Source organism: Trichoplusia ni, chromosome 13, assembly GCF_003590095.1.
Source record: "Trichoplusia ni isolate ovarian cell line Hi5 chromosome 13, tn1, whole genome shotgun sequence".
NCBI lineage: Eukaryota > Metazoa > Arthropoda > Insecta > Lepidoptera > Noctuidae > Trichoplusia > Trichoplusia ni.
In genome coordinates, this window is record NC_039490.1 from 8874655 (window position 1) to 8892605 (window position 17951).

Consider the following 17951-nt stretch of genomic DNA (forward strand, 5'->3'; position numbering starts at 1 on the left):
TCAGGTATAAATCATAACTTATATCTACCCACGGGGACGAAGTCGCGGGCAACAGCTAGTCAGATATATTTATCTGTTCCTGGTATTATCTCCTAGTATTCCTAGAAGACCTGTCAACATTTTTTGTCACATGATGTCTGTGGAATATTAAAAAATGTGGAGGAAATTCAATTGTGAATATTATCATGTACTTTGTACTTAAGTTACTCGTAGTTGTGCAATATTTAAAAAGTATTACAATATAATGTTTTTTTAATAGGATAAGAGCTAGATATTTTAGGATTAATAAACCTGTTTACGCGAGAATGTCTGCATGTATTTTACTTGTATTTGCTGAAAGAGCTGTGATAAATAAATGAATGTTTTTAAAAATGTCAAATAATTGTTTTTTTTTTAATACAAGTTAGTATATGGCTCATCCCTCAACTTATCTACCTTCCCTCGACCCCGTACAAGTACTTTATGCAAGTATCAAAAATATTGAAGTATTTATTGGTATCAGTAATATTTACATATATTTTATAAAATTACCAAGTTAGTAGCTTTTGGTCATTTTTTTGTCGTGACGATGCTTTGGGGAGGCCGAGTCTAGCTGTGGACCGTGACAGGCTGAATTGAATGATTTTCCAAATAAAATTGGCCTAAAGGTGAGGAGATTATGACTATTTTTCAATGAGAAAAAACATTCTTTAGGGGAAGGACATACCTTTTCGACACAAGGCTAATTTATTGTCTGTGCAAGTTTTGTAGCCATAGGACTCACACAAGTACACATTGGCCCCCTAATTTCCGCCTTCTGAGTCTTGTTGGCCTATTATCTACAACAAGGCGGTAAATTTCGGTTCAGCACTACCTCAATACATGAATAAATGATTAATATGAGGATATCAGAAGTATTTATAATTATGTTGATAAATTCGTCAAATTACGCGTTAGGCTTCTATCTAATCAAGAAATCTGCTACAGACCCGGTTGATTGTATTATTGGTGTTTAGGCAGACAATGGCAGAAAATTTAGGCAACAATTTCGGATATTCTTCGGATTTTGTCGAGAGTGCACGTCTGTCTTAACTTTTAACTTTGCTGTTTTTGTGTTTTCATTTTAAATTGGAGTTTCTTGCGACAAGTTTTGCTTTAATATCGGTCCCTCTCTTACTATCTTGTGGAGGTGCTCATAAGTGCTCGTCGCCATCTTTGATCGTGTATTGCGCCATCCTGCTCTGGTCGGACTGTGAGTACGACATTTTTCAACATTAAACATCATTCAAAAAGTCGCAGCCACCGGTGAGGTTCGAACCTCTGATACCTTGCACGACAGTCGACGTGTGGTACCATTGAGCCAACTCTTAGTGAGTCGCTCTTTGCGAAATACTTGTCCACCTGTGGCGTGAAGTTACTTTGCTATTTGAATATGTTACGCTCACCAACTAAAAGTCACTCTGAGTCAGATCTTGTTACTGTTACTGCACCGACGACTAGAGAGAATGTAACACAACGTAAGCGTAAACAACCTGAGTCTGAGATCACCGAGGCTATTAATAAGCTTTCTGCAGATATTAATCTAAAATTTGACCTACTGCGGAGCGACCTGGATGGGACTTTGAAGTTAATAACTGATAAAATAACTAATATTCAGTCGGACCTCGCTGCCGTTACTTTAGTCACATCTAATATAACAACTGAACTCAACTCTCTTAAATCAGATTACTCAAGTCTTGGAAAAAAGGTATCTGATCTGAGCCAAAACCACATGGCGTTGACCCAAGAAGTGACGCAGCTAAAAACCTCCCTCCAACACGCTGTGGACGAGCAGGGGGATTTACGAACTAAAATTAATTCTCTTTTTACGCAAGGTATAAGCTCCGACCTAGTATGCAGTACATTGTCAGCGATTGAAATGAAAATGGATACTTTGGAGCAGCAGGCCAGAAATTGCAATGTCGAACTATGTAATCTGCCTGATAAACGCAATGAAAACTTGATTACAATTATAGAAAATGTCTGTTTAAAAATAAATTTTCCACTACAGCAGAAGGATATTATCGCCATACACCGCGTACCTCATGCGCATAAGGACAATAACAAGCCGAAAAATATAATTATCAAATTAAGCTCTCGCATACTCAGAGACAACTTGCTTAGTGCTTTTCGATTAGCAAAAGGTATTAACTCGGATCAGTTAGGACTATCTGGCAACTCGCATCGTATATATATGCACGAGCATTTGACGCTGAAAAAAAAACAATTATTTCGAGAGACCCGGGAAGCGGCCAGAAAACATGCATTTAAGTATGTGTGGGTCAAACATGGCACAATCCTTGTACGTGAAACGGATTCTACTGCGGCAATGGCGATACACTCATCAAGTGATATCAAGAAGATTAAGTCTGGCAATGGATCAACAAAATCGTATAATAGTGACAGTCAACAGTCTTAAAATTATGACTTATTGTTACGGTCATATTATTATGATTCTTATAACTATTATAATACGTTCATTTTGCAATTATTTCTATTGTCTGGTTGAGTCTTCTCTTGGCAATTATGTAGCTTTGCTTATTAAAAATAAACATTTATATTTCAGTATGCGGGACTTTGAGCGGTGTGTGGGGGCTAATGTATTTGTTATTACACAGCTTTTTACTTACATATTGCATAGCTTTTTGCATAATTTAAATCGGGGTTCGGCCGATATTGCTAATTGTAACCTGTTATGTAAGAATAATATTATATTGCATTCTTCAGATTATGTTAAATTATATTTCCTTATGTCGATATTTTTACAATGTTAGATAATTTGATAGTATATTATCAGAATTGCAGGGGTATTCGCACGAAACTTAATATGTTGTACATGAATATTCTAAGCAACTCTTATGATATTATTGTTCTGACTGAGACTTGGCTTACATCACATATATTTGATAGCGAATACATTGATGATCGTTATGTTGTGTTTAGATGTGACCGAGATCGCATTGCGACAAACAAAAAAGAGGGTGGCGGAGTACTCGTTGCTGTCTTAAAAAAGCTCAATGCTGTATGCGTGCAACTCGATTTTTCTAGAAATCCTCATATACAACACATACTTGTACAGCTTCCCGGAGACGGCCGCGAAAAGTATTACTTTGTTGCAACTTACATTCCACCTAAGTTATCAGACGAGAGTTATTGCACTTACCTGGAGAACCTTTTTAGTACTTTGGAGGGGATGGTTTCCGGCAAGGTTTACTTGTTTGGCGATTATAATTTACCTGATATCACTTGGGTTCCATGTGATAATAATGAAATTTCCGGGACTTTTTATAGTAATGGAACTTCGATAGCTAGTAGACATTTGGAAAATTTTATTTCCCTATTAAATGCTTCCCAGTTTAACCACTTTCGCAATTGTAAGGGGCGTATTCTTGATTTAATAATTTCTAATGACCGCTGTTGTGTTCAAGTACCTTCATCTATTTTATTGCCCCAAGATAATTATCATCCTCCTCTTTGTGCTACTATTCCCTACAAACCTATATTATTGCTGCCACGTGATAAAATAACAAGGTTTAACTTTCACAAAGCCGATTATGACTTGATTAATCAGGAACTGCGTGAAACCGATTGGTCTAATATATTTAGTGGAAAAAGCGCCAAGGAGTCTGTTCACACTTTCTATGAAATTATTTTACGCACAATAAATAACCATACCCCTAAAGTTTCATCGCGTTCCTCTAAATTTCCGATATGGTTCCCTAAGTCTCTTATACGTACTTTTAGAAATAAAAATAGAGCCTGGATAAAATGGAAAGTGTACGGCAATATTTCAGACTATGAACAATTTTCCTTTTTAAGACATCGATTTGATAGGGAGTGTAGAGATAGTTTCGGTAAATACATACAATCTGTCGAAGAAAATATTAATAAAAATGTTAAATTTTTATGGAGTTATATTTCGAATCGTAGAAATACAGCCGGCATACCTTCCACAATGTCTTACAATGGACATAGCTCAAACGATCCCACTGAGATTTGCAATTTATTCTCTAAATTCTTTCATTCAGTTTACGAACATTCCACATTTGATCAAAATACCTGGTTACCGCCACAATCATATGTTGAAAATTCCATTCTTATTAATAGTTTACATTTTACTTTTGATAAAATCTTAAAAAGTCTAAAATCACTAGATACCACTAAAGGTCCTGGGCCAGATGGAATACCAGCGTATTATTTAAAAAAAACCGCTGACGCTATATGTCTACCTCTACAAATAATTTTCAACAAATGTATTACAGAAGGTACATTCCCAGATATTTGGAAATGTGCCAACATAACGCCAGTACATAAGTCTGGGTCTAAGCATGTTATAGAAAACTATCGGCCTATCTCTATTTTGTCTACCTTGCCTAAGCTTTTCGAGAGACTTGTACATGACGAGATCTATCCTATACTACATAATATTATATTAAAACAACAACACGGTTTTGTCAAAAAAAGGTCTACTGCCACAAATTTAATGGTTTTCACTGACTTCTTATTTAATAGTATGGATAATCAACTACAAGTAGATGCTGTATATACAGACTTCCGGAAGGCTTTTGACAAGGTGGACCATGAGTTGCTGCTATCAAAACTTGCTTTTAACGGCATACGTGGGGACTTACTTCGCTGGTTCTCTTCATATGTAACGAATAGGACGCAAAGGGTTGTCATAAAAGGCTTTGAATCTGATAATATTCATGTTACTTCCGGTGTGCCCCAAGGCTCCATATTAGGTCCTCTTTTATTCATTTTATTCATAAATGACGTTGACAGGTGTTTTAAACACTCACATTTTTTACTTTATGCCGATGATCTAAAAATTTATAGAAAAATTGAAAATATTAATGACTGCTACTTACTACAGGAAGATTTAAACAGATTTACAGCTTACTGCGTTAATAATAAGATTCAATTGAGTACTGAAAAATGTTCTTTTATAACATTTACTAAAAAGAAAAATACTATTTCCTACAAATTTAATTTAAATAACAGCGATTTGCATAAAGTTAATTCAGTAAAGGACCTTGGAGTACTACTGGATAGTTCGCTGCATCTTGACACTCATATTGATAAAATTATAAATAATGCTTTCCGTATGTACGGGTTTGTGATGCGATCTACGACCGAATTTAAAAGCACGCGAACATACATTTATCTTTATAAGTCTTTAGTTAGATCTCAGTTAGAGTATTGTGCAATGATATGGAACCCCTATTATAAAAAATATGTAGATAATCTGGAAAATGTACAAAGAAAATTTCTTAGAACCACACATTACCGTTGTCATCGTAAAACTGACTCTTACGATCATTTATTAAAATATTATAAACTTGTTACCCTAAAAGCTAGGCGCACATTTTTGGAAACTATGTTTCTTTATGACTTGTGTAATAACAAATACGATTGCCCTGACTTAACTAACAAGATATGTTATATAGTACCCAGGACTGTTATAAGACGTGAGGTGCGCACCCGCCCACTGTTTGCTCTAACTTCATGCCGCACAAATGCAGGGGTCCGTGCACCCTTGTACCGCCTGGCGCATAATTATAATGTCTACTCCTCAGATTTGGATATATTTTCCCGGCCAGCCAATAAGTTTCGTCATTCTCTTTTAGATATTATAATTTGATTTCAGCTGTTTTAAAGTTAAATTAATTTGTTTAAAAAAAAAAAATTAATTTTAAGCTTAGTTATTTTTAACCATACGTGTTTTTTTATATATAAACTGTGGATAACGTTGTGAGTTACGCACTGATTCTATTACTTATGAAATTTATATTTAGATAACTATGTTAAGTGTGTAATTGTTTGTTTTCCCTAATAAATAAATAAATAAATAAATAAACTTTGATCCTGTATATGAGTCATAGTGATAAGAACTGTACTTTGGAACGGCGAACTTTATTGTCTTAGATAATAATGTTATTATTAAAGAAACTAAATTAGATTGGACAGGTCGTTATGATAAACTTAGCGGTGAAGTTCATTATACTAATGACCTTGTTCTTATACAACACGAAATCATACGGCGTGGATAGCCGAGAAGGTCGAAACGACAAATCTTAGTGAACGCGACGTGTGACGGCGTTGATGTCAGTGGAGGACAAGCATTTGCGTGTGCTGAGTCTGGGTGACTTTGTGCATGTGACTGGGATTTATATGAAACTCTTATATTAAGTATTATTGCAGTGGTTTAAGTACCCGTTTCTTTAAGCATGCACCCATAACTGCAACTGTCTTACTAGAAGTGGCGGTGCAGGCATACTTCGTTAAGGGCTGGTGGAGAATCTTAATGGACAGCATGCCATTGATAAAAGGTGATGGTGGGTAGTGGTAGACTTCTAGGAGACTTATCTCAAAAAAAATACATACGTTAAACAAATAAATGATTTATACTGCAAATAGGATACAGGCTATGAGTTTTAAATGCATTTATAAGCCCTTTTAGACATTTCCCTACTACTCATATTGGCTATACCATTTCAGCCAACATTCCTATTTAATCAATTACTGTAATTGTTGAGTCACGCCAGATTGTCGTACGTTTGATCTCGTAAACTAGCCATGAATACATTAGTGTCACCTGTCGACACTCTAAGAAATTATTATTAAAGTCAAAGTTGCCCCCAAGTTCTCTGAGAATATACTAAAGGTTTGGATAGGTGTTATACTAAAGTTGTGACAAACTTAAGATAGTGCCGTGCCTTTTAACCAAAAAAAAGTTATAATACACGGGTAGGAATATGGCGGTTTCGAATTGACTAAAAAACAACCTTGGAACATGTAGCGGGATCACCTAATACTTGGTCTCCGTGAAAACCAGGAGTTCCCAACCGGTGGTCCGAGTTAGCCAAAGACTAAAATACGTTCAAGTTGGTGGGAGTTTACGCAGTGCTGTGTAACGCATTTAACTACCGGACACAGATAGACTGCTAATAGACTTCGCATAGAATAAAATTGAAGTATCAAACATGAGATGTGTAGGTATTTGCACTGATCAACACCAAAATTAAGCACTTTAGTATCGCCCAGACACGAGAGCCATGGTATTTTTAGTCTATTAGCTCGGAACCCATAGTGTCGCCAATTTATATAATCTATGCCTACATTGCTATCCTTCCTAACAAGCATTATATAAATGTTGTCCCTAACCGAGAAAAGGTTGGGCACCCCTGGCTTGGACAATTAGTCTCACCTACGAAGATTGTGTTCATAAGGTGTGTCAAAGGTCAGCGAGCATTATAGAATACTTCTTATTCACGATGTCCATTACTGGAACATACGTCTTGACCGCGAGTGCTCTTGTTTACAAGAGGTATTCCTAGATGTGATCAAGACTTACTAGAACAGAACAGAACGAATACTGAACGACTGCGATCAAACCACCTCCCACATCACTGAGGACCGGCCGTCTGTCAGTCATCCCATACTTAAAGATGAAATTTCTCAAATGTTTTTTTTTTCATCTGAATTAAGAGTTTCCATTTTGAATGTCAGTCACTTGATTTGAGTTACTACTTGTTATTAATGGAATCAAAACTTTTTTTCTGGCAAGCCTGAAGCAGAAGGACAGACAAGGATGGGTATTAAAGTAAAAATGCTTTGGACAGGATAAATCAAATAAGTACGGAAAAGCCGCAAACTGTTAACGAAAATAATAATTAAATATTGTAGAGAAAAAGCACAGTTCTTAAGCGTCCCGCACTAAACAAGTAAATAATTGTGTCGCGGGGGGTTTCACAAACATTCATGTCACATGCACAAAGACACCCAGACTCAGGACAAGCATTCGTAAATCACAAAAATGCTTGTCCTACGCAGGGATCAACCGGAACGCAGTCGGCCATCCGTGCTCTCAAAAATACTTTACCTGACAACATATATGATTGGCATATATGACACTTACCAATGATTTAACAAGAAAATATGTTATCTATGCACCATAAAACAGCTGGCTTGTGTAAGTCAGGTGTAATTCACTTATAAGTACATCAGTCTATAGTAATGTAGTTAACTAATTACTATAAGAGTAATCAAACAGTTAACGAGATGACTAATATTTACAAACACCACAAAAAATCATGAGATGGCAAATTAATTGGACTTTGCCCGCCTTATTTACCTACTGTCGCATTTACCTACTATCTGGGAGCTTATTCTTATCTGGCAACATTATCTTGTTTTGCCCAAAACAGGATTATATATAGTGTGTTGATGAAACGATTGTTTGTAGACCCGGCGTGAGCGCCAGTGTGGTGACTGATACCGAAGTGAGACCACGCGAGTTAGTGATACGATTATTACAATTTTCGATTTATTTTGGCGGTAAGTTTTTACGCCTTAATAACCTGATACCCAAACACAATTTGAGTTTGCGATGCAAATAAACATTAACCATTTATACACTTTCGTACTTTAAAGCTGTGTTTTAGTTGTTTAAGAGCGTCTCAAAGTTAAGTTGCGTTTTGGGTTCGGATGTTTTTTTGTATCTGTTTTCGTACTTTGTTTTTGTTGTACTTTATTATTGTTTATGGTTTGTCGGTTTTATATTACACGATTTGTTTATGATTGTTATTATTTAATGAGTGGCTTAACTATTTTGGGATTATACGCAAAAACTTAATTGGACTTATTTGCATATCTGTCATTAGATCCTCTACTCACCTACTTAGGTTGTATTCAGTTTATTTTATTTACGTTTCATTGATTTGTCTTACATACCTATAGATCAAATAATTAATTAACTTGTAGTTTCAAAATCCTCATAAACAAAGATGTTTACTAATAAATTAACTGTATCGTATAAAAATATTATATTTTAACTTTTAATAAGTACTTTATCTATCAGCATTTTTTAGGTTGTCGTATTTTCAAAGACAAAATTCATGTAGGTTTTGGTTAGGTTAGGTTCGTTATAAAATATATTTTTATTTGCTTTATACAATAAAGGACATTCTCTGTCATCCCACATGGGTAGTCGTAAGACAAGCAATTTTTGCAATGATAGTAATTATAATAGAATAGATTGTAATAGAATCATAATTATTTATGCATATTTTTTTTTTTGTTGAAAAACCTACCTTAATCATGATTCCGGATAGAAATAAACCGTTCATGTTTTTGTGAGTTAATAAACCTGGCAAAACAATTGCTAAAACTTCTAGCAATCTTTTTAAAAGATTATGGACTTTTAAGTAATGTCAAATTAGATACACGAATTATTAAATTAGATTGACGTTCAGTGATGACTGCCATAACCATTATTTTTGATTAACCTTGACAGTGTCATCAAAATGTCATAATTCGCGCCGAAATGAACGCACCACTGTTTTCATTTGATAGTTTCCGTTTTGCAAGCGGATGAAGATAAAAGTTCATAATGGATAATAAATATGTAAATTACGTAGGTATTAAAAATTATTTTCGTAAAAATTACTGAAAATAAGGATGCGGTCATGACCTGTTACGCGGAACAGTTACTTTAACCTAGTATTTTACATGGTATTAGGTACAATATTAGAATATCTGCATGTTACATATATTTGAATTACAATAGTATTTTTGAATTCTATTACATTCTATATTTATATTTCGTCGACTGAAAATATGACTAGCCAAAACAATATTTTCATATCTTCATCATTCATTAGCTGAATATAAGTGATAAAATATGTAGTTTGTTTTTATCACTCAATATAGTATTAAACATGATATGGCATGACAGTACTCCATTAATTCGAAAATACAATCACGTCTCAACCACCTTATACTTTGTAAACAATCACTACTAGATAAACTACTACTTATAGATAAAGAGGCCTTCAATTGATTAAATTTATTTTTAGTTCTTTCGATATTACTCAACACTTATTATTGCGGATATGGAGATAATTGATGTCGTAAATAGATTAGGTTACAAAGTAATGTTATGTAGATATGTCTGTCTGGCGGTAATCTGAGTTTTCCGCTTAAATTGTACATGAAGTTCAATCCTTACCTCGAAGAATGTCTGTGACTAAAAATACTTGTAACAACTAGATCGATGGCACTTGCAGTGATTGATACACAATGTAAATTGTGAACAATACATCTTGGGGTATCATGTTAACAATTGTTAACGCGTAAATTCAAAGTGCAGAGTCACCGCGTTTATAGTGATTTGCGCAATTAATTCGTTAAATAATTAGTAGTTACCTTACATCTGTGAAAACAATGTGCTCGTTGCATTCGCGGTTTGCAGTCTCTAACATTAGTTTTAGTATTATCGTTTTATTGTTTCTTCTTTATAAATTGGAGAGTTTTATTTGAATAGGGTTTTTTGAAAGTTTTTTGGCACAAGTGATATATTTAGTATCGTTCAGGCAGATCGCATAAAAATAGAAGCTTTTTTAGCAAATTACTTTGCTTACTTGACTTAATGTTGCACGTGGTGTCGGTAAATAATAATTGTGATAAGTTTATTGATTGTAATGAGTGTAGTTCTCTAGTGAAACATACTTGCAGAGTTGTTGTCACATTACAATCTCTGGTTTGCAAATCAAATGTTATTTAATTAAGAAGTGCCATGGGTCACAGGTCCATAGGTGTTATTATTATATAATCGTACTTATATCACCGCGCCGTGATTACAAGGTGTACTCTGAACCCCGAATTCAGTTCACTATAGATAAGCTTTTAACTTTGGAGCGGCGAAAATGTCATTTTTATTTCTATTAATTTTCCAGATAGCATATAAAGGAAAAATACATCAAACATGATAACCTTGGCAGTAGCGGTGATCCTCCTGGTGTCCCTGTACTTGTATGGCACAAGGACCTTCAAATATTGGGAGCAAAGAGGAGTCAAACATGACAAACCGAAGCCTTTTGTGGGAAACAACTTTTACGGGCTCTTGTTCAAGAAAAGTATGACACAAGTTGCCAACGAGCTTTACTGGAAGTACCCTAATGAGCCTGTAGTAGGATTCTTCCGCTCCAGTCGACCCGAACTGGTCATAAGAGACCCAGACATTGTGAAGCGCATACTGATCACAGACTTCGACCATTTCTATAAACGTGGTTTCACGCATGAAAACACAGTGTTTGAACCTCTCATGCAGAACTTGTTCTTTGCTGAAGGAGACGTTTGGAAGCTGTTGAGGCAAAGAATAACTCCCACCTTCACTACAGGGAAACTGAAGGGTATGTTCCCGCTGATCGTGGAGCGAGCAGAGAAGCTGAGAGCGCGCACGCTGGCAGCCGCTGTCAAAGGCAAACCGATCGACGCCAGAGACCTGATGGCGCGATTCACAACTGACTTTATCGGTGCTTGTGGCTTTGGGCTCGACGCAGACTCACTCAACGAAGAAGAATCAGCATTCAGAAAACTTGGAATCAAGATATTCAAGTTGGGAGTGAAAGATATCATAAAGATTATGTTGAAAGATACCTTTCCCGATTTATTCCGTAATATTAAGATGTGGTCTCGTATAGAGGATGACATGGATGACCTCGTCAGAGAAATTTTGCAGAAGAGAAACTACAAACCGATCGGCAGAAACGACTTTATTGATTTGATTCTGGAATGTCAAATGAAAGGAACCATGAAGGGTGAATCTATAGAAAAGAAAAAGCCAGACGGTTCGGCCGAGATCGCCACTCTAGAAATGGATGTTGGCCTCATCGCTGCTCAAGTGTTTGTTTTCTTCGCTGCCGGATTTGAGACTTCCTCATCGGCCACTAGTTACACCCTCCACCAGTTGGCATATCATCCCGAAGTGCAGAAAAAAGCTCAGGATGAAATCGATCGTGTGTTAGCTAAACATAATGGACAACTGTCATACGACGCCGTCAAAGAGCTGACTTACTTGGAATGGGTGTTCAAGGAAGGACTCCGCATGTTCCCATCTCTTGGCTTCTTGCTGAGGAAGAGCACTAGACCCTACCATTTCCCAGACCTAAACATGACTATAGATGAGAACGTGAAGATCTTGATACCCCTGCAGTCTCTCCACAACGACCCCAAGTACTTCCCCGAGCCGGAAGTGTTCCGCCCGGAGCGGTTCGACCCTGAGGAGTTCGACTCCAACAACAAATACGTGTACCTGCCGTTTGGAGAGGGGCCCAGAGCTTGTATAGGTAAGCTTAAGATAATACAATACTTTGTTCTACGAACTGCATTTCGTAATTTGATTAACTAGCCCAGATTTCTTGTTTCAATTGTTTTACTCTTGCAAGTACAAATAACGTCAACTGATATCTAAGTATTTCTTCTCTCTTGACGGAACTTTTAAACTATAGTGTGGTCACCATTTTTAATATAGATCGAAGTTCTAACAAATTTCTCATTTACAGGAGCTCGTCTCGGTCTGATGCAGTCGCTGGCTGGTCTGGCGGCGGTGCTGTCCAGCTTCACGGTGGAGCCGGCGCCGGAGACCAAGCGAGTTCCGACCGTGGACCCCAAGTCCAGCATCGTGCAGAGCATATCCAATGGGCTGCCACTCATGTTCATCGAAAGAAAGAAGTAAATCCAAAGACGACTTCAACTCTGCAATATATTAGTATCAAATCATGTTGAAAAACGAAAAAAATGTTGCTAGTTAAACTGGCAAAGATTTTATGATTTAAGTAATTTATGAATTTTGTAAGTACGTTCAAGTACAACCTAGTATGTAAATTTAAGAATGAATTAGGAGCCGCTGTGAAGTTATTGATTTCATGGTTAAAACTTTATTTATTTAGCCATTACATTACTGGTTTATCTCTTTAATTACTTAACGATAACGATTGAGGTGTCTCGACATCACACACTATACATGTTGATAACTAATTTTATTTTTATGTGACTTAACGGAAAACCCTGCTCAAATTATGTGATAATTTTGATAAATATAGTGTTCTACTTAAGCCTAAATCAAATTATACACTATTTTATGCACAAGAAGTGTTAAAAGAATAACATATTAAACCTGTTACTTTTATCTGTTCCTGAAAATATCTCCTATTATTACAAAAACTTGTGAAATACTTTTATTGTATTTTAATAAAAGATATTATTTGTGTACTTTTAAGATGCATACTTAATACATAAGTAATATTATTGTGTAAGAAAAATATATTGTTCTTATGTTTTGGAACAATATTGAAAGTCTTGCCATTCATTGTTTTTAGGTTATGATTATTTTACAAAAGTTATATGTACATTACGAGAGATGTTAATGTGAGATTGTATGACTTTGTGTTTTAGTAGATGTAGTTATAAGTGTTGCTGTGATAAATAAATGTTTTTTTTTTACAAATTACCGACTATTTCTTTTTTATTCACAAACCTTTCCCGGCGATTTGTACTTCATTTTCGATGAAACAATTGCAAAATCCATTTACTTCTAATCTTATCTTAAAGCAATTACAAAATAACTGAGCCTACATAATAATCTGAATAATCACTCTTAAAATGCTATTAATATAAGCATTAATCATAGGTCAATAATCAAATGATTTTATCAAAATACAGTTATTACTCATAAACATTCTCATCGGTGGCCAACTATGTTGGTTCGGCTTCCAGTCTATCTGAATGTAGCAAAGAACAGTGTTTTATAAAGAGCGACTGTCTAGATGACCTCCTCAACCCAGTTACCTGGGCCACGTGCTACTCTTTAGCAAGAATAGTTTTTAGATTTTCTGACCGTCTCTCGAAAATGTATAAATAACAGGCGGACCTAATAATCTAACCTGCCTTCCGAATCACTAAGGAACTCGTTTTGACATACATAAGTGGTCACCCATCCACGGACTGACTGTATCATGTGATCGATCAAGTTGTGCAGTTGCAGCTAAGCCACGAGCTCTGTAATACTGTCTTTAACAACAACTGACACAATTTCCCATTAAGTTCAGGATATTAGGGTAATATATCCTTTGTTTCTTATCATTTTATTGACTTCAAAATGTTATAATTTGTTGAGCATCCAGAACCTTAAGCCGGCTATACCGGTTAAAGACATCTTGATGAATATAACTTAAAACTGGCTTTTGTTTCACTAAAATTGAAGCCACCACCACCATTCATTATGTTTTTAAAAGAAAATAAACTCAAGTCAAATGGACCACCTAGAATGCAATATTAACGCATTTAACATATTAATTTTAAGGGAGAGGGTATGGTTAGAGTCAGACTTTTACAGACTAGACCATCCCCCACTTGCCAATTATATCATATGTACGTATCATAGTATATCTCCAATATCATCATTAAAAAAAACTTCGTTAAGACGTGATGTATTTGATCGTATTCTAAATAGTTTCTAGGTTTTTTCTATCAAGTTAAAAGATTGTCATAACTTTTACTACTAGACCGGCCGACAAGTCAGTCACGTGACTTGAAGGAGAGGAATATCACCTCATCCTCACCACATTTAATGCTGTTTAGTTGCTTATGTAATGGCTGAAATAGTACCATATTGCGCATCACCCCCCAGAAATATCACTATTTGTTGGCAAAATATGTACATAATATATACATAATATGATCAAGTAATAAATATGCGATGCCATATTTATTAAGATTGATTAACAGTATTAACACCTTGCAGCTTATAACCTTATGCCTGGTAAATCTGATTACGAAATCTGCAAATAAATTCCATTTGTATGCTTTATTTTTATTACTTTATCGGTGTTTAGATAAAAAGCTGCGTACTTTGATCCCAAAATATGTCACATGCTGAGAAGAATTGGACTTTGGAATTAATTGTTATCTCTTTTGTTTCAGATAGCAACGAAGTATTTTTAGTGCATTAACCACAGCAGAGAAATCACTATGATAACCTTAGCGGTGGTTGTCATTCTACTGGTGTCCTTGTACTTGTACAATACAAGGACATTCAAGTACTGGGAACAAAGAGGTATCAAACATGACAAGCCGCTTCCTCTGTTCGGAAACAATCTAAAGGGTTTCCTCTTCATAAAGAGTGTGACACAGGTCGCTCACGAAATGTACTTGAAGTATCCAACTGAAAAAGTTGTAGGATTCTTCCGGTCGACACAACCCGAATTAATCATCAGAGACCCGGAGATCGCTAAGCGTATCCTCATGACTGACTTTGACTACTTCTGGCAAAGAGGCATTACGCCACACAAGACTGTGTTTGAACCTCTTAATCAGAACTTGTTCTTTGCTGACGGAGATATTTGGAAGCTGCTGCGCCAGAGGATGACGCCTGCCTTCACTTCAGGGAAGCTCAAGGCCATGTTCCCGTTAATCGTGGAGAGAGCAGAGAGGTTGAAAGTACGTGCGCTGGCTGCCGCCGACGAAGGTAAATCAATCGATGCTCGAGATCTAATGGCGAGGTTCACGACCGACTTCATAGGGGCTTGTGGCTTTGGACTCGACACAGACACTTTAAATGATGAAAACTCAGCGTTCAGGAAACTTGGAATCAAAATATTTAAATTTGGCGCGAAAGACATTTTAAAAGGTATCGCAAAAGAATTGTTCCCAGAAATCTTTAAGAATTTGAAAGTATGGGTCCGCTTAGAAGGCGACATGAATGATCTGGTCGGAGAAATATTGCGCCAGAGGAACTACAAGCCGATCGGGAGAAACGACTTTATAGATTTGATGTTGGAATGCAAACAGAAAGGGACCATGGTTGGGGAATCTATTGAGAAGAGGAAACCTGACGGAACACCCGAGAGGGTCAGCTTGGAGTTCAATGATGGACTCATCGGCGCTCAAGTGTTCGTATTTTTCGCTGCAGGATTTGAAACATCGTCTTCTGCAACTAGTTTCACTCTGCACGAATTAGCATTTAACCAAGACGTCCAGAAGAAGGCTCAGAATGAGATCGACCGCGTGTTAGCTAAACATAATGGACAACTGTCATACGACGCCATCAAAGAGATGACTTACTTGGAATGGGTGTTCAAGGAAGGACTCCGCATGTTCCCATCTCTTGGCTTCCTGCTAAGAAGGAGTACAAGACCTTACACAATCCCAGAACTAGGCGTCACTATTGATGATAATGTGAAAGTCTTGATTCCGCTGCAGTCTCTCCACAACGACCCTAAGTACTTCCCAGAGCCTGAAGAGTTCCGCCCGGAGCGGTTCGACCCTGAGGAGTTCGACTCCAACAACAAATACGTGTATCTGCCGTTTGGAGAGGGACCCAGAGCTTGTATAGGTAAGTTATTCACAACATTCGTCATTATTGACCAATGTGATCTGACCTTCACCACTGGCGGGAGTATAGTTGATCAAAATGACGAATTGACGAGCCTCATGCTCGATTCTTCCTGAAATACCTTAAAATAGAGTTAGCGGATTAATCGTTAACAGTAGAACCTCTTTACGCAACCCACAGATTAGGTGTATCCAAAGATCAATTTAAGAACTCCAATATAAAATTCTCTTGATGTTCCACAGGAGCTCGTCTCGGTCTGATGCAGTCGCTGGCTGGTCTGGCGGCGGTGCTGTCCAGCTTCACGGTGGAGCCGGCGCCGGAGACTGTCCGTCGTCCAGTCGTCGACCCCAAGTCCGCCATCGTACAGAGCATAGCTGCTGGACTCCCGCTGAAGTTCATCGCCAGGAAAAAGTAAACGAACAACATCAATCAGGTCTTATAAACGACTGTTGTCAAGTTATTTCAAGATTATGTTAAATTTTGTAAGGCGGTTTCATAATTGTTTGATAATGGTGTCGAATCGCTCGCTATATTTTTATGTTTAAAAACTCATTTAAAGAAAAACGTCGATCTCCTTTAGTCTTCCATTCTAGCTTATAACTATTCATGCGTTTCTATAAAAGTCACGTCAAGGTGTTTGTCTTCATTGCTTCTATATACGTATAATTTTTCTCTAGTCTGTCATTCTAATCGTATCAAAGGCGGACATAAATACTTTTTTTCTTTAGATAGGGTTTAAAAACTAATTTAATTTTCTTTTAACACATTAACTTACTAATTAAATTTAAACACATAGGGCTCACTCCTATAACTGGTATGGTTTCATTTAGTCGTTTCTAAAACGGTACCTTTAAACCAACAATTAATGCAAGTGTGGTCAGCTGACAATCAAGCTTAGTTCCACAATTGGCGTTGACAACTTGAAAGTCCGAAGTAAGCTTACTGTTAATCCCAATTGAATATGATTATATGTTATTGAGACTATCAAAATGATAAAAGGAAGCATAATATTAGCATTAAGCTAATATTCATCTATTTATCAATTAAACAAGAATATACCTGCTTATATCATACGTGAGAGCCACAGGTGGATGAACAACACAATAGTAGATACTTTGTAACGCGGAAAATTCTGCTCACAAATAGATAAGAATAGATAATTTTAATTATGGTAATTTTAATCTCTCTTGTTAGGAAGCTCCGAAACTAACCGTAACTGGTACAGGAACCGATAATGACTTGTTTCGAATGTTTTTGGTTAGGGGCGAAGATTACCTAGAATACTATGTGAAAGGTTCTAGTTGGTTGTGCCGGTCCTCAAAAAATAAATCGGAACATAAACTGTACCGACGTCAAAATAACAGGTATCTAAGTTTTTCATAATAATTTAGCTCGTTAATTCAATTACCAGGTCAGCATAATAGCCGGAAAAAGAGATACCACTTGCACATTTAATAATAATTGTTCAATTTGATACATTTAAGTTTACAATGCAACCGTTCCGTGAATGACAACTGTTATTTGTAATAGGTATTGTAACTGTTATATTATCGTACTACATAGCTCATCCCTGTTGACGTCTCAAAGAACAGTCATAATAAATACATTTAAATCTACTTTTAAAATTAATCGACTTTTACATATTATTTATTATGTATTCGTTTTGTTTAGTTAAACTAAATAAGAAAATAAATACGTATTTATCATTTTAAGATTTAGGTAAAAATGTTATTTTTATTGTGGTTTAAGTCAAAATATG

The 17951-nt window shown here is 36.2% G+C and overlaps 1 protein-coding gene across 3 annotated transcripts; it reads left to right on the forward strand.

Annotated features, from left to right (window-relative positions):
* Positions 1-8242: 8242 nt before the first annotated feature.
* Positions 8243-17627, forward strand: LOC113500158 (cytochrome P450 6B7-like). Of its 3 annotated transcripts, none has more exons than XM_026880858.1 (3): positions 8243-8355; positions 14782-16192; positions 16435-17627. In XM_026880858.1, the coding sequence occupies exons 2-3, from the start codon at positions 14830-14832 to the stop codon at positions 16605-16607; spliced, it is 1536 nt and encodes a 511-aa protein (XP_026736659.1). In that variant the 5' UTR covers positions 8243-8355; positions 14782-14829; the 3' UTR covers positions 16608-17627. The 3 variants fall into 3 exon arrangements, with proteins under 3 accessions (XP_026736659.1, XP_026736660.1, XP_026736658.1); XM_026880859.1 differs by lacking the exon at positions 14782-16192 and adding an exon at positions 10755-12146 and having other exon boundaries at positions 8249-8355; XM_026880857.1 differs by lacking the exons at positions 14782-16192; positions 16435-17627 and adding exons at positions 10755-12146; positions 12363-13308 and having other exon boundaries at positions 8250-8355.
* Positions 17628-17951: the final 324 nt, after the last annotated feature.